The following is an 18,401-nucleotide window of genomic DNA, read 5'->3' as shown; positions in this document are numbered from 1 at the left end:
ACTTCTGACCTTCAGTGATCCTCCCGCCTTGGCCTCCCAGAGTGCTAGGATTACAGGTGTGAGCCACCGAGCCAGGCCTACAAAGCCTTTGTTTTGGACATGTGAAGACTGAGATGTCACTAGAAATCTAACTGGTGAATTGTCAAGGAAGCAGTTGGATATGTAAGTCCAGAGTTCAGGAGTGAATTGGAACTAGAGAGATAAATTTGGGAACTGTGGAGTATGGTTGGTTAAGCCATTAAACTGGTTGCAATCAACTAGGGGACAAATGTAGATAGAGGTCCAAGGACCAAGCCCTGGGATAGGCCCGTGTTTAAGGATTTAAAAAAGGAGAAGATCCCAGCACAAGAGGTGGAGCAAGCAGTCAGTGGGCTAGAAGGAAAGCCAGGAGCTTCCAAGGCCAAGTGGGTGAAGTGAGTGTGCCAGATCCCTTAGAGAAGCTGAGTAAGATGAGGATGAAGAATGCATCACTGGCTTTGTCACGTGAAGGTCACTGGTCCACCGTTTCATGGGAGTGTTGGGATGAAAGCTTCTGCAATGGGCTCAAAAGAGAAAAGGGAGAGGAGTGGAGATGAAGAGTCCAGACAACTCTTCCAAGAAGTTTAACTGAAAAGGGGAACAGAGGAATAGGAGAGTATGTGGACACGGTGTGGGGTCACGAGGGAGGGCTGTTACAGCCGCAGGTATTCTGAAGTGGCCTGTGGTGGGACATTCAGGTGACTGTTATCACTATCATTTGCTGTTATAAATTGTGCTGCTGAATGAAGGCCCCATCAGGGTCTTGTTTTTGAAAAGAAATGTCCTTGTTCTGGGTGTGTATTTTGTCAACATGACATCCTGCTGATCGTGTTTTGGTCAACATTTCTGTTTTGCTGAAAGATAGAAGGCTCTGACATTGTTCACTCAGGTGTCCTTTGACCAGCACCTCCAGGTCCCCTGCATTTCAGAGCCTGCAAAGCACCCCTGAGGCTACTTGGCTCAATTCCCACCCTGACCAGCCCCCTTGGCCCCAGCCCCATGGGTCCTCCTCCTGGAGTGGTGTAGCGACCCCGAAAGTTCTAGAAGGGCAGAGGCTGTGTTAGGCCCATCAAATCCTTCATTCCCTAGAACACCTGCCCACCTCTTTAAGTTCCTGGGGAGAGGAAGGGTCCCCGTGAGTCCCTAGTGACTGCTCTAGTCAGCAAGGCCTTCATGAGTCAGAGTGCCCGCTGGGACCCTGCTTCTTACACCGCAGGAGAGCTGTGGGCCAACTGGGCCTGCCCTGAGGACGGGGCCAGAGGCCTTCAGGGGCCAACAGGGAAAGGCCTGAAGGGCCACGTGCTCAGCAGTCAAAGACCAAGGCAGCCGGACTCAGCCAGACTCCAGGCTCCTGGTTCCTCTGAAACATCTGCAGGTCTAGGGTGATGGAGGGCTCTCAGTCACCAGGGCCGAGGTCTGTGGGACCTCGTCTTCATCCCAGATGGTCTTTCCCAGGCCTTCTTATCATGTCTTCTTACAGACAGGCCCCTACACATGCACACGCACCCACTCACACAGAAATTTACTGATATACGCCAATATGAACACAGACACACCGTGACGCACCTGTGTACGAACAATGTGGTTTGTGTGTAGGTCTGTCACACTACATATGCTGAGAAACACAACGATGCACAGTCACTGTGCACATACACTGACATAAAAGTACAAACGTGGTCACACTGACACATACCTGCAGTCTTCTATACAAACTCACACACCGACATAAATACCTGGAGTACGGAGCCGCACTGACACACCAGACGCACTGAAGCACATCTATGCACGCCACTCTGGCACACGCACACCGCACACCACACACACCCTGGCCTGCACAGTCACACACATTCTAACAAGCCCCAGCATCTCCAGGGCTCTCCTGGGGCTGCTGCCCACCCCCTCCAGCCCACCCCTCAGGGGAGATGACGTCCCCCAGGGAACAGAGGTCTCCGGTCCTCTCTTAAGCGCTGCTGGATCCCGGGTGACGTCAGCCAGCCCCCTCGCGGCTGCCGGGAGCTGCGAGCTCTGTGCTGGGGCCAGGCCGGCACCAGGCACGGACACTTCGGCCCTTGTTGGGAAAACAGAGAGAGGCTCTCTTGTCCACTGCCTGTCTTCAGCTCCAACTGCTGGTTCTCCCAGAGGCTTCTCAGGCTGTGCAGGTACATGGGGCCAGGGAGGGCAGGGCCTGGCAGCAGGCCATCAGGGTCAGCCCAGGAGAGGGTGTGGCAGAGTGGTGGGCGGTGTGCAGGAGCTCAGGCCGATGGCAATGGCTGGAGCCAGGCTGCACGCCCTATTCGGCAGTTCTACAGCTTGCTCTCTTAGGGCTTGGCGGGGGGGATCCCTTCCCGTGCCCTTCACTTTCTCAGTTCCCAAGGAAGCCATGTGGGGGTGCATCTAGGAACCCCCTTGTAAAGATGGGCGGTCTCTAGCCAGAGAGGCTGGGCTGCAGCCCAGGCCCCACAGTGGGCCAAGCCTGTGGTCTTGGGATGCACAGTGCCCAGCAGCCCCTGCGAGTAAGTGGGCTCTCAGATGAGATCTCTGCTCTTGGCCTTGGCCTTCCAAGCAGGGATGAGGCTATGGGACCCCAAATACTCTGAGCCAGGATCTGGGCAGCCTGGCCTCCTCCACTAGAGTTGGGGGCAGTGGGCAGGGAAGACACTGTGCTCCCGGCTGCATAGAGCAGCTGGTCACACCCTCTGCTGTTTGACCTCAGATAGACCCTGGCCAGTCTTGGGTCACTCTGTGGCTCTGGCCCAAGGCCCCCAGGTCAGCTTCCATTCCCTGTGGCAAGGAAGTCATAGTCAACACGGAGCCCAGCTGGGACTGTTCGCAGTAATTCAGGGTTGCCAACGTGCCTGTGTGGAAGTCGGGGAGCCTAGCCTGCCCCCCACATATTGTGTGGCCCTAGGAAAGTCCTTTACTAGGCCTAAGGCTCCCCACCTGTGAAGTGAGGGCAAGGGGTCAGACTTTATGCCCTGCAAGGGTCCTTCCAGCCCTGGCCATGCCGGACTCCTGGAGTTGCCCCAGCTCACAGGGGTCTTGCTGCCCTGGATGTCCCCAGTTCTTGAAAAGACTCAGCCTGGGAGGGGCCGTGCCCCTCCCGCCCTCCTGCTATCTTTGGTTAGAGAGGTTGGGTCCAGGAGCTGTCACTCCTTGTCCCATCCATGCAGGGGTTGCTGGCCCCTGGCGTAGGAGATGCTTGGGCTGTGGCAGGTGCAGGGGTTGGGGAGGACTGAGAGGACAGTGGTGCCTGAAGTCCTGGAGGGGTCACGTTAACCCACCAACACCAGCTCTCTCATGCCTGCTGTTCCCTGTGCCCCCAGAGACCCCACCTGATCACTGCCACAGAATGGACTCTAGCCTGGCCAGGGCCCCCAGTCCACAGGTGAGTGGCTCTTGGTCCCCCACCCGTCACCAGGGGCTCCGCTTCCTCCCAAAGCTGAGGATCTGTAGAGACACCAGCCAGTCCCACGGGCTGTCCCAGGCCAGGACTGGGGGCCAACAGGGGCCACCGTGAGCACACAGGATTGGGCCTCTCACGGGGTAAAGAAAGAAGAGATGTGAGTAAGGGCTTCAAGAAATAGGCCGGGCGAGGTGGCTCACACCTGTAATCCTGGCACTCTGGGAGGCCGAGGAGGGCAGATTGTTTGAGCTCAGGAATTCGAGACCAGCCTGAGCAAGAGCAAGACCCTGTCTCTACTAAAAAAAAATTGAAAGAAATTAGCTGGACAACTAAAAGTATATAGAAAAAAATCAGCCAGGCATGGTGGTGCATGCCTGTAGTCCCAGCTACTCAGGAGGCTGAGGCAGAAGGATCACTTAAGCTCAGGAGTTTGAGGTTGCTGTGAGCTAGACTGACGCCACAGCACTCTAGCCAGGGTGACAGAGTGGGACTCTGCCAACAAAAAAAAAAATAGATGGGCTTCTTTCTTTGAGGAACCAAGATGTTCTTTCGTACTTCTTAGGATCTAAGTTAAAGGATAATCCTGTCAGAATGTTAGAAACAACTTTAAAAAAATAGAATAACAAATATTTAATTCAGATATGGACAGCTTGCACTGTGAAAAAAGTATTATATTAAAAAGAATCTGAACCTTTGGAATTATATGGTTGGTAAAAAAAAAGAAAAGAAAAAGTCGATGGTGTAGAAAAGTCATGGGCTTGGTGTTGAGGACACCTGGGTCCCAATCCCAGCCCGGTTGCCCGTGAGACCTTGGACAACTCTCTGGGCCTGTTTCCTCACCTGTGCAATTGGCCCAACAGCCAGCAGCCCCCCAAGGCTGTTGTGCAAAGGAGGGAAGATGGTGGATGGGTGGTGGATGGTGGGGTGGATGGGTGGGTAGGTGGGTGGGTAGACGGGTGGAAAGGAACAAGGAAGGAAGGAGAAAAGGAAGGAAGCCTAGTAGAGTTGCTGGAGAAGGGATCAGGGCCCAGGCAAGGGGGGAAAGGGAGGGGGCCAGGGAGGAGGGTCTTGCTGATCTTAATCAACCCTTTCTTTACTGTCTTTAGCCCTCCAGGGCCAATGGGAACGTCCACCTGGGGCCTTCAGCCAACCCAAAGTGAGTTTGGGTCTCTCAGGCAACTTTCCTACCTGGCTCCCCTCATACCTGGCTCCGCAGCCTGAGAATAGAATCCAAGTTCTCTGGTCTAGTGTTCAAGACCCTCTACCATCTGGGCCCAGGACAGTCCCCCAGCTTTACCTCCCATGAATTCCCCAGCCTTTCCCGTTGCTGACCCCACTGCCTGCGGTGCCCCCCAAATGTCTGCATTGTTAGCAACTCCCACCCTTGAGGCCCTTCTCAGGGTTTTGGGGGCCAGATCCCCGCCTTTTCTGCAGGGCGTCTGGTTTTATCTCCACCTGGCCTGTTGTTAACTTGAATGTGAGCTCCCCTGGGGCAGGGGTGAGTCTTACAAGCCTTCTCTTGGCTGGGAGAATCTGGCGTTCTTCAAGGGAAAGGGCAAGTGGCTCCTGGAAGGCTCCTTGCATTTCCCAGCTCTACAGATAAAGAGAAGCCAGGCTTTGTTCTTGGGTGCCAGGTTTCTGGAGCTCGACAGTGCTGATCAGAGTTTTCCCTCTTCCTTCAGTGCCAGGCCCACGGACTTCGACTTTCTCAAAGTCATTGGCAAAGGGAACTACGGGAAGGTGAATGACTTGAGGAGGGTGGGGGACCAGGGTCTCCCTGCTGTGCCTCCTTCAGCCCCTGCCTGCCACACACCTGCAGATGGAAGCGGGGTTAGCAGGAAGCCCTATACCGTCGGGAAGTCCAAAGTCACCCACAAGGCCTTGCATTTATGCTTCTGCTCAGGTCCTGCTGGCCAAGCACAAGTCCGACGGGACCTTCTATGCAGTGAAGGTGCTGCAGAAAAAATCCATCTTAAAGAAGAAAGAGGTACCAGAGCTTAGGCACAGACATTTCCTCTCCTGCTTCTCCACCCCCAGCCTAGGGTGGCTTCCAAAGATGGGTCCAACCTCTGAGGGTCCTTGAGTGTGGGTACAGAGGTGGTCACAGTGGCAGGTGGGGGAAAGGCGATGCCCAGGAGGCTAAGCCACCTCACCCATAGGGCCTTCAGGAAGACCTGTCCCGGCCTCTGCCTTCCCCTGGGAAATACAGGCCCCAAGTGGACAAGTCTTCTGCCCTCTGCAGGTGCCAGGCTCACCAGCGGTGCAGTGTGGGGTCGTGTGCTATACTCTCCAAAGGCCCTGCAAGCCAAGGCCAGCCTGGATTGCTTGACGCCTCCATTGACTCTAGTCCCTGTAACAGCCAGCCCCATGAATAGGACAGAGCAGGCCCAGAGAGAGGACTGACTGTGCAGTCAGGGGACTCAGGAAAGAGAGTGATTAATGTTAACAAGGACATCGTCAGGGTGGGAAGAGGAGGTCTTCCGGAGGAAGGCTGCCTTGCAGCTGGCCTTGAGGGTAGGATTTCAATGGTGTGAGAAGAGGGTAGGACGTCCAGGCAGGGGAAACAGCACGAGCAAAGGCATGAATGTGGATCATGCTGGGCTTCTTTTCTGTCAGAGGTTCTCCTTGGGACTCATTTATGTCATCATCATATATGCTTTGCTTTTCACCCTGGGGGCGGCAGCTCCAGGGACTGGAGCTGCACCCACATGGAGGGGCTGGGGGTGAGGCTGACCACACTGAGCCCTGAATATTAGGCAAGTAGCCTGGGCCTGGCTCTGAGGGCAGTAGGGAGCCATAATGGGTGTTTGAGCAGGGGCATGAGAAAGTCCTGGGCAGGACAACTCCCACCAGCAAGGCTGTGTGGGCTATGCCAGGAGCTGTGGGGGGCTGTGACATGGCCCCCTGTCTGTGTGACTCCACAGCAGGGCCACATCATGGCAGAGCGCAGTGTGCTTCTGAAGAATGTGCGGCACCCCTTCCTCGTGGGCCTGCGCTACTCCTTCCAGACGCCTGAGAAGCTCTACTTTGTGCTGGACTATGTCAATGGGGGAGAGGTGAGTGGGCCGGAAGGGAGGCTTCCCTGGGCCGGCTCTTGGCTGGGAGCTATCCAAACCACATGCCCACTGCGTGAAAGTTCTGGAATGATCTCAGCTCATCCTTGCAACAGACACATTTTGTAGCTGAAGAAACGGAGGCTTAGGGAGTGAATCACTCACTCAAGGCCACCCAGCCTATACCTGGTGGAGGCGGGACGTGGATGCAGGTCTGTCGGGCTCCCATGGCGCTTTCTTGGCTCCTTCACCCAGGCTGCCCACAGACTCCCTTTGACAGACCTGGGAAAGGTCAAGGCCAAGAGGCGCTCTGTGGTCAGGATGCCCAGTGCTGCCATTTTATGCCACAGGCCACAGGGTGGGATTGACCTGTCACTGTGGTAAACAGAGACCCGAGGCCACCTGGTGACCCAGAAGCCCAGCTGGGACAAGCAGGGCGCTCTCCTGGACTTCACTCGATCTGTCAGAGCAAGATGGCAAAGTCTGGGGGGCTCCACTCTGTGACCCCAGATTTAGCCTGAGTGACCTCGTGCCTTTCAGTCTGATGCCCACGGGAGTTTTTGTCCTGCATCCCTAAGCGAAGCGCTTTCCATGCCCGCAAAGTAGACTAAAGCGGTTGGCCCCCAGGTACGTCTCACCTGGGCTCGGTTTGACTGCCATAATCATCTTACTGCCTGGGTTGGAGGAAAAGCACATCTCTGAACCACCCAGGTTCAAATCTCAGCTCTGCCAATTACAAGCTACGTGACCTTGGGCAAGTCACCTAACCATTCTGACCCCTGCCAGCTTCCTCTTACATGAAACTGGCATGATATTTGTACCTTGAAGGTTGTTGTGACGATTAAATGAACTAAGAGATGTAAAAGGGCCTGACTGGGAGCCTGGAACACAGTAGGTGTTTAACTGATGCTAATTAATCTCTTCTGCTGCCAGGACAGCCAGGACTGCTGTGTGGGGCAGGGGCCAGCACGTTCTGTTTGGTAGGAATATATGGCAGCTCAGAGAGGGGTGACGTGGCCAGCTGCACAGGGTGGGGTCCTGGGGGCCCTGCCCTGCATTCTAGGAGCTGGAGCCCCCAGAGCTCCTCACACGCACCTCCTCCCCTCCAGCTCTTCTTCCACCTGCAGCGGGAGCGCCGGTTCCTGGAGCCCCGGGCCCGCTTCTATGCTGCAGAGGTGGCCAGCGCCATTGGCTACCTGCACTCCCTCAACATCATTTACAGGTGAGGCGTACCTGTGGCTCAGAGCCAAGCCCGGGTTCCTCTTGCTCTAACAGTCAGGGGTTGTACAGACCCCTAAATCCTGATGGAATCCCAGTGACCTTGGCCCTTTGTTTGGGGTGGAGGTGGGGGCTCCTCTGTCCTAGAGCCTGGTGCCCGGCCTCCCTGGGCTCTTCCTCTGCATCTTGGGAGCCTCCACATATGGTCCTCCTGCCAGGACCCTGAGTCTCCAACTCTCCTCACACTAAATGGCTGAGACACCATAGGGCTCTTTTCTCTTATTTTCTGCAGGGACTTGAAACCAGAGAACATTCTCTTGGACTGCCAGGTTGGTGTGTGTATGGACATGGCTACACATGTGTGCTGACCATGAGTCTGTGCTCATGGGTGTATGTGCATTGTACATGCGTGCATCTGGGTAGACGATACATTCAAGTACGTGTGTGCATGTGTGCCCATGCACGTGTACACACGTGTATGTGCATTGTGTGCACATGAGACTGTAGATGTGTATATGCACGTGCAGACATGTGGATGCGAGGTCCGTGTGGGGCAGGCAGAGCCAGGTGGAGGCTAGTGGATTTCACCTTAGACTGTTTCTCCCTGGAAACAGACCCTGAGATGGTGAGGTGAGAGCAGAAGGTTAATTGGGGAACACTTTCAAGAGATAAAATACCTTCAAGGGGTGAAGAAAACAGAATTGGGTAGAGGAGTAAGCTCACGTGCATCACGGTTGCAAGTGCGGCCTCATCTGATCTCCCTGGGGCCTGAGCTGGGATGGCTCCTTAGGACTGTCCCACACTGAGGCAAAGAGGCTGGGCCTTCGTGCCCCTACACCCGACCGGTCACTGGATGTGGGGAGAGGGCATGACTTTGGGTGAAGGCAGTGTCCTCGCAGCAGGGGATGGGCGTGGCAGCTTTGGAAGGGCGGATCTGGGCAGAACCTGGGAGTCTCCATTCACTCTACCTTCCCGCCTGGCTGCCACCAGGTGTGGTTGCTTTCTGAGTTCCCAGCCCTCTGTTAGGGGGGCTGCTGTCCCGCTGACATCCTGGAGCTGCCGCTGTTGTAGGGGTGGGTCTGAGACCACGATGAGCTGGGAGCAGACAGTGAAATGCCGTGTTCCCTGTGCTGCCCCGGGAGCCCTGGGTCTGAGTGGAGCCTCCGACCTGTGCCTGGGCATCAGATCCTACCGCTGCTGCCCTGGGGTGTGGCATCTGGTCTTTAGGGTTAGGCCCGGCCATACCCTTGGATTAGCCCACCCCCCTGTCCCTACCCACCCTCATCCTCAGGGACACGTGGTGCTGACGGATTTTGGCCTCTGCAAGGAAGGTGTCGAGCCCGAGGAGACCACGTCCACGTTCTGTGGCACCCCCGAGGTAAGCGTACCCACGCCAGGAGAGGGCAGGTCAGAGTGGCTGGGACCACAGATCCTGATTAGAGCCAACGGGTTACAGCTGAGGGGACTCACTGTTTTGACTCGAGCGCTTCCCCTGAGCTGGCTGTGCACGAAGCCTTGGTTTCCTCATCTGTGTAATAATGACACCAGCCCTAGGGCTGCCAAGGCCCAGCCAGCTAGCTGCCAGCGAAGCTCCACAGCAGTTCTGTCATCCAACAGAAACAGAAACGCAAGCCACACACACAATTTAAAATTTTTCAGCAGCCACATTTAGAAAGTAAAAAGGCCAGGTGCTCATGCCTGTAATCCCAGCACTTTGGGAGGCCGTGGTAGGAGGATTACTTGAGGTCAGGAGTTTGAGACCAGCCTGGACAACATAGCAAGACCCTGACTCTAAAACAAATTTAAAAATTAGCCAGGCATGGTGGCACGCACCCTGTAATTCCAACTACTCGGGAGACTAAAGTGGGAGGATGGCTTAAGCCTAGGCGTTCAAGGATGTACTCTAGCCTGGGTGACAGCGTGAGAGCCCATCTCTAAAAAAATAAATAAATAAAAAGTAAAACGTGACCGTTGAAATTAATTTTAATGATATATTTTACTTAACCCAATATATCCAAAATATTCTCATTTCAACATACGATCATATAAAATTGTTGAAATGTTTTATTATTTTTTTTTCTAACTAAGTCTTTGAAATCTGGCATGAATTTTATACTTACAGCCCATCTCAGTTTGGACCAATCACATTTTAAGTGTTGGACAGCCGCGTGTGGCCAGTGGGTGAAGTCCATGTGCAACAGAAGGGCCTGGCCTGAGAGTTAAGATCAGGGCTTGCAAGTGCAAAACACAGGTCCACCTTCTTTCAGAGCCTGGAGGGTTAAAATTTGCAGGTCTCAGCGGTAATTCACACATCTGTCTGTCCTGCCAAGGCCTCCCTGTAGCCCTAGAGTTAAAACCTTTCCTTGAACTCCCACCAATCTTGGACTTTGGACCTGAAGGGTCCCCCAGTGGCTTGGACAGATGTCAGGGTGGGGGTTGGAGGGCTGAGGCTGCAGACTGGGGAGCTCCTCCCCACCTGGCACGGGACAGGTCGCAGCTGCTCTGGTTTTCTCCATATGCTTGAAAAGCCGGGTCTGGGATCTGATGGGCTCCTCCATTTGGGGCTTAGGTAGCCAATGGACCCTAGAACCACCTCTGAGCAGGACCCAGTGTCTGTGTTTGTATATGGGGGGTGTTTGCTGGACAAAGCTGGCCCCCATTGCCTGACAGCCCAGCTATCCCTTTCCTGGACGCTGCTAGGGCTGGGGAGCAGATGGTGTGGAACCAGGCTCGTGTAGGAGACATGTGGCCCCAACACATCACCTTTTTCATGACTCAGCACTGCTGTGGTGCCGGGGAGCGCAGACAAGGTTGCTCCCATCGTCCGAGGGCCCGCACCTGTATTAGCACATGTCTTAAAACAGCCCCCAGGAGGGATTCTGCATCCCCATTTCATGGCTGAGGAAACCAAGGTTCTGGGAGGTTAAATGACCTGCCTGAGACCACACACCAACAAGGCTCAGGGCTGTGTGTCTCTGCCCTTCCCCAGAACCACACAGTCTCTCAGGGTGGCTTTGCCTGTGGCTGAGACCCCTCTCCCAAGGGCGGAGACGCCAGGCTAAGAGGTCAGCAAGTCCTTTTTTTGGCAGGAATCAAAGCTCTGCCTCAGGTTCTCTCCCGGTGCAGGGCATAGACGCATGGTGTGCATCTATCTGTCAGCCTGTCACCTCCCCTTTCCTGACCCTGTCCTCTGTCACTAAGGTTTCCAGCACAAGTATGAGCCACATTTACTTACACTTTGTCCATCAGTGTCCCTGCTGCACTGTGAGTACTCCCAGGGCTTTCCTGCACCCAGGACACTGAGAGCCCATTGGATGCCTCTGTGCAATCAGAAAAAGGCACCTGCTCTGGGCAGACTAGTTAGAAAAAGCACCCCTCTAAACAAAAATAAAGTCGCCAGATAGACCTTTACCCCTGAACTAAGGTTATGGCTGGGTGAGTGGATCACAGCCAGGCTTGCAGGCCCCTCTACCCCTTGGCTGTACTTTTGTGTGGTTCACAACATGCACACTGGTACAGGGCAGTCCTGCCTGATCTCTTCCACATCCCCAACACATGGCAGAGGGCCTGCACAAATGGATGCTGAACGAACACGTGCAGAGCCATGAGGATATCACAGCGGCATCAGCCCTCCCCGATCTTCCTCCGAGTGCCTTGTTTACAGATGGGGCAAATGAGGCTGAACGACTTGTTTCAGACAAGTGTGTTTCCTTCTTTCAGTACTTGGCTCCGGAAGTGCTCCGTAAAGAGCCGTATGACCGGGCGGTGGACTGGTGGTGCTTGGGGGCAGTCCTCTATGAGATGCTGCATGGCCTGGTGAGTGGCGTGTAGCCATCTGTAAGGGACATCTGGCTCTGGGGTGAGCTAGGGGTGAGTCTCTCCCGCATGTGGTCTACGCAGCTCTGCTGGGGGAGCTGAACAAGCCGTCTGTTCCTTCCAGGCTAAAAGAGATGATGCCAAAGTGATATGAGGATTATATATATTTTTTCAATAATGTTAGTTTATCACTTTACAGTTTACAACACACTGTCTCACCTTGGGTGCCTCAAAATAGCCTTTGGAGGTTGACACTGCTGGAAATGGAGTTATTTTTAGTTTACTGAGAGGGAAACTGAGGCCAAGAGAGGTCACGTCCCAATAAATTGTGGAACCAACCCCCAGGCCACACTGCTTTACTCCGGGTGGTTTCACCCACATAGCCTGGTGCATATGAAGGAGCAGGCTGGGGGAGCTGGGAGGAGGAACAGCTGGCAGAGGAGTGGGAGGAAGAGCAGCAAGAAAGAGAAGTGGACCCTGAACACGGTTGGGGCCTGGCTCTCTTCCCAGCCATGTGCACGTAGTTGCTCTGAGCCTTGTCTTCCCGTGGGAAAAATCCCAGCCTCTCTCGGAAGACGGTTATGAGACTGGGATGAAATGATGAAAGTGAAAGTGAAAACTTGGCCAAGTGTGAAGTTGTTGCACAAGCTGGATTAAGAGAGATGGGCCGGGGTTGCTCTGCATGTTCAGTGCTAGAGAGAGAGAGAGAGAGAGAGAGAAAGCAATGGGCCAGGGGATGCTCCCAGGAAGTCCACAAGCCTCACACTGGTGGGGAAAGACTGCTGGCCTTCCCAGCAACCCTCTCCACTGTGCTGGAGCCTGAAGGTCCCGTCTCTCTCGTCCACCACGTGAGCCACAGCACAAGACACAGGGCTGGCGGAATCCTCCCAGCTGGCCAGCTTGCTCCAGGTCTCCCTGAGCCTGTTCCCGCTGTCTTGTGGGTGATCCTCCAGCAGCTTTCTCTCTTTCTCTCTCTCTGTCTCTCTCTCACCAGCCACCCTTCTACAGCCAAGACGTGTCCCAGATGTATGAGAACATTCTGCACCAGCCACTACAGATCCCTGGGGGCCGGACAGTGGCTGCCTGCGACCTCCTGGAGGGCCTTCTCCACAAGGACCAGAGGCAGAGGCTGGGCTCCAAAGCGGACTTTGTAGGTGACCTGCCAGCACAGCATTGGCCCCTCTTGCAGCTCTCAGTTTCCTGCAGAGGCAGCTCAGAAGCACCTTAACATGTGTCCTCCTGCCCTTTAAAAACCAGGCACTGCTAACTATTTCATTTGGAAATTCACTGCTGCTGCTGGCTGACTACTTTCTTTAGTTCTCTCAGTCAATCAATATTTATTGGGCGCCTGCCATGTGTGGGTTATAGAGCATGGTGCTAGGGATTCCATTGACTGGGTCTCTGTCCTTATTAAGTGTGGGGGGGGATGACAAAAACAAACATTATATACCCTTATCACAAAGTGTGACAAATGTCAGGAAGGAAATGAACAATGAGCTGAGATAGACAATGATGGGAGGGGGACAGGTTCACACCAGTGTGATCAGAGAGGTCCTCTCTGAGGAGGTGACAATTAAGCTTAAACTTGAAGGATGAAGGAGCCAGTCATAGAGCTGGGCAAAGGCACCCCAGACACAGGGCACAGCACATGCAAAAGTCCTGTGGCAGCAATGAGGAGCGTGGGAAGCCTTAGCGGGGTTTGAGCAGGGGAGCAGCATGACCCAGTGTAAGTTTTTAGAAGATTCCTCCAGCTTCTGTGCAGAGAGTGGACTGGACTTGCTTTTTACAAATATCTGAGCACTTCTTGCTTGCCAGATCCCAGGCTGGGCACCTGGGATACAGTGTCTAGTTGCAGGACCTTGGGCATATTGCTTAATTTCTCTCTGTGAGCCTCAGTTTCCCCATCTATAATAATATGAAGGTTAAATGAATTAACATACACAAAGCACCTAGACCAGTGCCGAGCACACAGTAAGTGCTTGTGGAATGTTTGTACCAAGAGTCCTGCAGGCCACGTACTGTGAAGTGTGACATTTAGGGCATTTGCCTGCCTATCCCTGGCCAGCTTAAAGAACAGGGGCTTCCATGAAGATAAGTCCCTTCCTTCCAAGTGGAAGTTTGCATCTTAAAAAACATGTGTGACTTGTAAAATAAATTATGTACATTCACAGAGACCAAAATTCAAAGGGTACAAAAGAACATCTAGAAAAAGTCTTTCCAGCCACCCAGGTCCCTCAGTTCAGAGGCAACCAATGTTACCAATTTCTTGGGAATTCTTCTGGAGATATTTTGGATTTGGCTTTTTTTTTTAAAGTATAGATTTAGGGGATACAAGTGCAGGTTCATTGCATGGATGTACTGTGTAGTGGTGAAGTCTGGATTTTATTTATTTATTTATTTTTATATTTTGTAGAGACGAGGTCTTGCTATATTGCCCAGGCTGGTCTTGAACTTGTGGCCTCAAGTGTTCCTCCCCACTTCGGCTTCCCAAAGTGTTGGGATTACAGGCGAGAGCCACTGCACCCAGGCCTAGCCTGGGCTTTTAGTGTAGCCATCACTCAAATAGTGTACATTGTATCCATTCGGTAATTTCTTATCCCTCAAGTCCCTCCCACCCTTCCAAGTCTCCAATATCTATCAATCTGTTCTCAGATCTGGCTTTTTAACCAGCCTACTGCAGGGTTCTGGTACAGGGAATTGGGGAATCATTTTTTGAGAAACACAGATAGAGAGAAGGTCCTGCTACAATGAGAAGAAGTTGGTGACAACATTAATTTTAATTCCGAAAGAAATGGTGAATCATGCCCAGGTCCAATTCCTAAATTCTGAGTCTCTCGGAATCTACAGGTTTTCTTGGGGTTTAACTTCTCAAACCTTCCTTAGTGAGTTGATTTGATCTATTTCTCTGGTTGCATTCTGGAAGACTCAAGATGTACTGAGGCAGAATGGGGGGAGGGTCCCCAAGCACCCCTTAGGAGTTCTCCCTCCCCCTCCTCCACCCAGAACAGGTTCCGCTGTCTTGCTCAGTGACATGCCTGTAAAACCTAAGACAACGTAGGAGCTCAGAGAAGGTGCACAGTAAATAGTTGTGGAATAAACAGATGCTATGGGGGAGAAGGGTTTGGATTCCGGATGATGGGCGAGGCCTGGCTGTGGAATGATCTCCTATCCCAGGAGACCAGCCAGAACTGCAAGTTACTTTCCAGTTGGCAGCCAGTTGCTGGTAGAGTTGGGGTTCTGGCGAATGTGGGGGTGGGGTGGAGCGCCTGTGGGGAGGGTACTTCTAACCAGCACCTTCTTCCTGCAGCTCGAGATAAAGAATCACGTATTCTTCAGCCCCATAAACTGGGACGACTTGTACCACAAGAGGCTAACTCCCCCCTTCAACCCAAATGTGGTAAGAGGTCCCCACATTCCAGATTCTGGGTGTCCAGGGCAGGTGGAAGCTTGGTATATGGGCCATCTTTCTTCATGCAGATGGGAAAACTGGGGGGCCAAGAGGCTCATGGATTTGTGCAAAGCCACACAGTAAGTCTGAGGCATAACTGGCTCTAGCACCCGCAAGTCCTGGTTGCCAGCTCAACTTTTGGGGGCCAGCTGCCGTCCTTGATCGTTAGCACCGGTAACCCTCACCACAGGATCTTTCATGGTTTTGAAAGTGCTGTGTCATGTAGCACACCCCGACAGAGCCAAGCCCTACAGAGATGTTGTATCTTTTTCTATTTTTAGACTTTTTCCTGATAACAAAAATAATATGTATTCCTTGTAGAACGTGTGTAAAGCAGAGAAGTTTAAAGCAGCATCAGGGAAATGCTTATTATCTCACTACCCAAGAGAAACCACTGGCATGTTTCCTTCCAGTCTTTTTTCTCTGTGTCTTTTTTTCCACATAGGTCATACATTATAATACCTATCTGTGTGTGTGTGTGTCTGTGTGTGTGTCTCTCCCCCTCCCCATTTTAAAATTATTTATTTATTTATTTATTTGAATGACTGGGTCTTACTCTGTCGCCCAGGCTGGAGTGCAGTACATGATCATAGCTCACTGCAGCCTTGAATTTGTGGGCTCAAGTGAGCCTCCCGCCTCAGCCTCCCAAGTAGCTGGGACTATAGGCCTGCACTACCGTGTCTGGCTTCCCTGTTTTTTTGGCTAAAAACTGTTACCATTTCCATATGTCATATAAAACTTTATAAATACAATTTGTAGTGGCTGCATAATATTTCAATCTTATGTTGGTAACATAATTTACTCAACCGTGTTCCTAATTGTGAACTTTGGGTTGTTACCTTTTTTTTTCCGTCTATCATAATGTGCTGACGAACATCTTTCAGTATATATCTTTGCCCAGAGTTCTGGTCATTTCCTTAGGAATGGATTCCAGATGGGGAATTGCCAGGTCAGAGAATGTGAACGTTTTTAGGTTCTGGATTCGTACTGCCTGTCCACTGTGCGGAAGGGAGGACAATCTGTTTCCTACCAGCGGCACCTGCTGGAGCGCTCTCGTCTTACTCGCCCTCTGCAGCATCATGTGTTGTTGTTATTGTTGTTTGCTTTGCAAATTTGGTAAGGGAAAAATGGCATCTCATTGTTTTAATTTAATTTCTATTTCTTTGATTTATGGTGAAGGTGGTTAGTTTTTAAACATTAATTAGCAGCAGCAGTGTGAATGAAAGGAGCCCCATTTGCGGTGGACGTGTGAGGTCGTCTCGGCCACCTGTGAGGTGCGGTGTCCAGCAGCGTCCAGCCCCCTCCGCCCAAGCAGTCTGCACTCCACACACTGCCAGTGTGGATTCACTATTTCCATTTTTATAAAACCCAGGTGTTCGTAATGTTCATGAACATATACCTGTTCATGAACGTGTCTTTGAGTACCAGATTTGTGACAACAGTTGTCAGATAGGATACACTCCGTCCAGGCACCTGAAAAGTTTTTTTGCTCGGGATTTTAAAAAGATAGTGAAGAGCATGTCAAGCATACGCCCTGGAGAGAGGACGATGCACAGAGTGCCAGGCAGGGGTGCGGAACAGTGCAGCAGCGCACAGATCTTAGAGTGAGGCATGCTGGGTGGATTCCTGGTGCTCCCAGCTACCGCTTGGGAGACCTTAAGTTTCTTTAGCATCATTTTCTTCATTTGTAAAAGAACAACAAAACCCGCCTTGTCTAGAGCCACACAACTAACAAGGTCAAGGGCCAGAGCCATGATTCACAATCTGGTCTTAGAAGCCTAAGCCTCTGGCTGAGACCACCGCACCCTGTGGCCTTTTTGAGAAACTGGAAACCGTGGTCTGTTTGGTTCCACAGCCCAGGAAGAAAGCATATTTTCAGACCCTTCCGCTGGGTCACCTGCTGACATCATAAAACCTAGGTGGCATAATCTCCATAGCCTGTGCCTCGTCCAGAGAGAGACTGTATCGATTGGCTCTTGCTGTATAACAAGCCTCCTCAAAACTAAGGGGCTTAAAACAACAGTCTTTTATTTTGTTCAGATTCTATGTGGTGTTTTTAGTCTGGGCCAGGCCAGCTGGTCTCTGCAGAACTCTCTCGGGCCTGTAGTCAGCTAGCGGCTGCTGATGATCTAGTTGCCTCACTCTGTGTCTGGGAGTTGGCAGGCAGCCAGGGCAGCCAAGCTCTCCTTCCTGAGGCCTCTCATTCTGCAGCAGGCTAGTCTGGGTTCGTTCACATGATGGCCTAAGGGTTCCAAGTACAGCAAGAGAGAACCACTCCCAATGTGCATTTTTCAGGCCTCTGCTTGCATCACATTTGGGAATGTCCCATTGACCCAAGCAAGTCACGTGGCTAACCAATAGTAAAGGGATGGAGAAACAGACTCCACCTCTGGATGGGAAGTGGAGAATCTGTGATCATTTTTGCAATCTCCCACACAGGTCTTCCTCCAAGGTAGTGCAAGCTGCCCTGGGCACTCCCTACCACATTGCCCTAGGTTATCTTCTTCATAGGACCTAGCAACAACCTAAATTATCTATCTGCATACATGCTTATTATCAATATCAATCCTCCTATCCCCTTCATAATGTAAGCTTCACAAAAGCAGGGAGTGCCATGAACGGTGCCTGGCAGGCATTTAGTAAGTATATGTTGACTGGCTAAGATTGGTGTGGAGTAAGCAGGATGCCAGGAATCAACCACATGGAATAAAATGATTAATGTCAATGCATGGGTAAGTGACAGCCAAGTACGGGTGACTAGGAAGCACTTGGAGGACAGGCCTGATGTCCCTCTCTGAGGCTTTGTGCTCTTTGGGCAGCTCAGACCCCAGGGTTCCCTTCTCATCATTGGCTTCTATTGACAGGCAGGACCTGCCGACTTGAAAAACTTTGACCCAGAGTTCACCCAGGAAGCTGTGTCCAAGTCCATTGGCTGCACCCCTGACACTGTGGCCAGCAGCTCTGGGGCCTCCAGTGCATTCCTGGGATTTTCGTATGCGCAGGAGGATGACGACCTCTTGGATTGCTAGAAGAGGAGCACCTGTGAAACCACTGAGGCCAGCTGGTATTAGTACGGAATTACCTTCAGCTACTGGGAACAGAGATGCAAAGTAACAATGACCTGAATGAGAAACAAGTTTATTTTTTTCCCATCACATAAAAGAATAGTGTTAGGAGGTCCAGGGCTAGTGTGACAGGTCATCAGACACTCAGAGGCAATGGCTTCCAATATCAGGGTTGCTACATATCACAAGATGGTTACTGGAGCTGTAGCCACCACTTTAGTGTTCTGGGCAGGGAAAAAGGAGGAAGGGAGAAGAGCAAAATGGCACTGTTAAAAGCTTTCCCAGAAGCCCCACCAGTGACTTCTGCTTACATCTCACTAACCACACACCCTTGCCTGGATTGGAGGCTGGGCTGCGTGGCTCATTAGCTGGACACATGA

At 52.3% G+C, this 18,401-nt stretch overlaps 1 protein-coding gene across 1 annotated transcript; it reads left to right on the top strand.

The window, feature by feature from the left end:
* Window positions 1-3,352: 3,352 nt before the first annotated feature.
* Window positions 3,353-18,053, top strand: SGK2 (serum/glucocorticoid regulated kinase 2). The gene is made up of 12 exons (XM_069495723.1): window positions 3,353-3,403; window positions 4,528-4,577; window positions 5,104-5,161; window positions 5,325-5,408; window positions 6,346-6,477; window positions 7,584-7,696; window positions 7,985-8,021; window positions 8,984-9,070; window positions 11,413-11,508; window positions 12,503-12,658; window positions 14,816-14,905; window positions 17,821-18,053. Exons 1-12 carry the CDS (start codon window positions 3,368-3,370, stop codon window positions 17,983-17,985), a joined length of 1,104 nt encoding a protein of 367 aa, XP_069351824.1. The 5' UTR covers window positions 3,353-3,367; the 3' UTR covers window positions 17,986-18,053.
* The last annotated feature ends 348 nt before the right edge of the window (window positions 18,054-18,401 follow it).

The sequence above is a fragment of the Eulemur rufifrons genome, chromosome 20 (assembly GCF_041146395.1).
Source record: "Eulemur rufifrons isolate Redbay chromosome 20, OSU_ERuf_1, whole genome shotgun sequence".
NCBI lineage: Eukaryota > Metazoa > Chordata > Mammalia > Primates > Lemuridae > Eulemur > Eulemur rufifrons.
This window is presented reverse-complemented; position numbering and strand designations above follow the sequence as displayed.

Coding starts and splice junctions, on each gene's coding strand:
- SGK2 (XM_069495723.1), top strand. CDS start 3,368: ATGGACTCTAGCCTGGCCAGGGCCCCCAGTCCACAG. Junction 4,578..5,103: donor GGGCCTTCAGCCAACCCAAA/GTGAGTTTGGGT, acceptor CTCTTCCTTCAG/TGCCAGGCCCACGGACTTCG. Junction 8,022..8,983: donor ACATTCTCTTGGACTGCCAG/GTTGGTGTGTGT, acceptor CCTCATCCTCAG/GGACACGTGGTGCTGACGGA.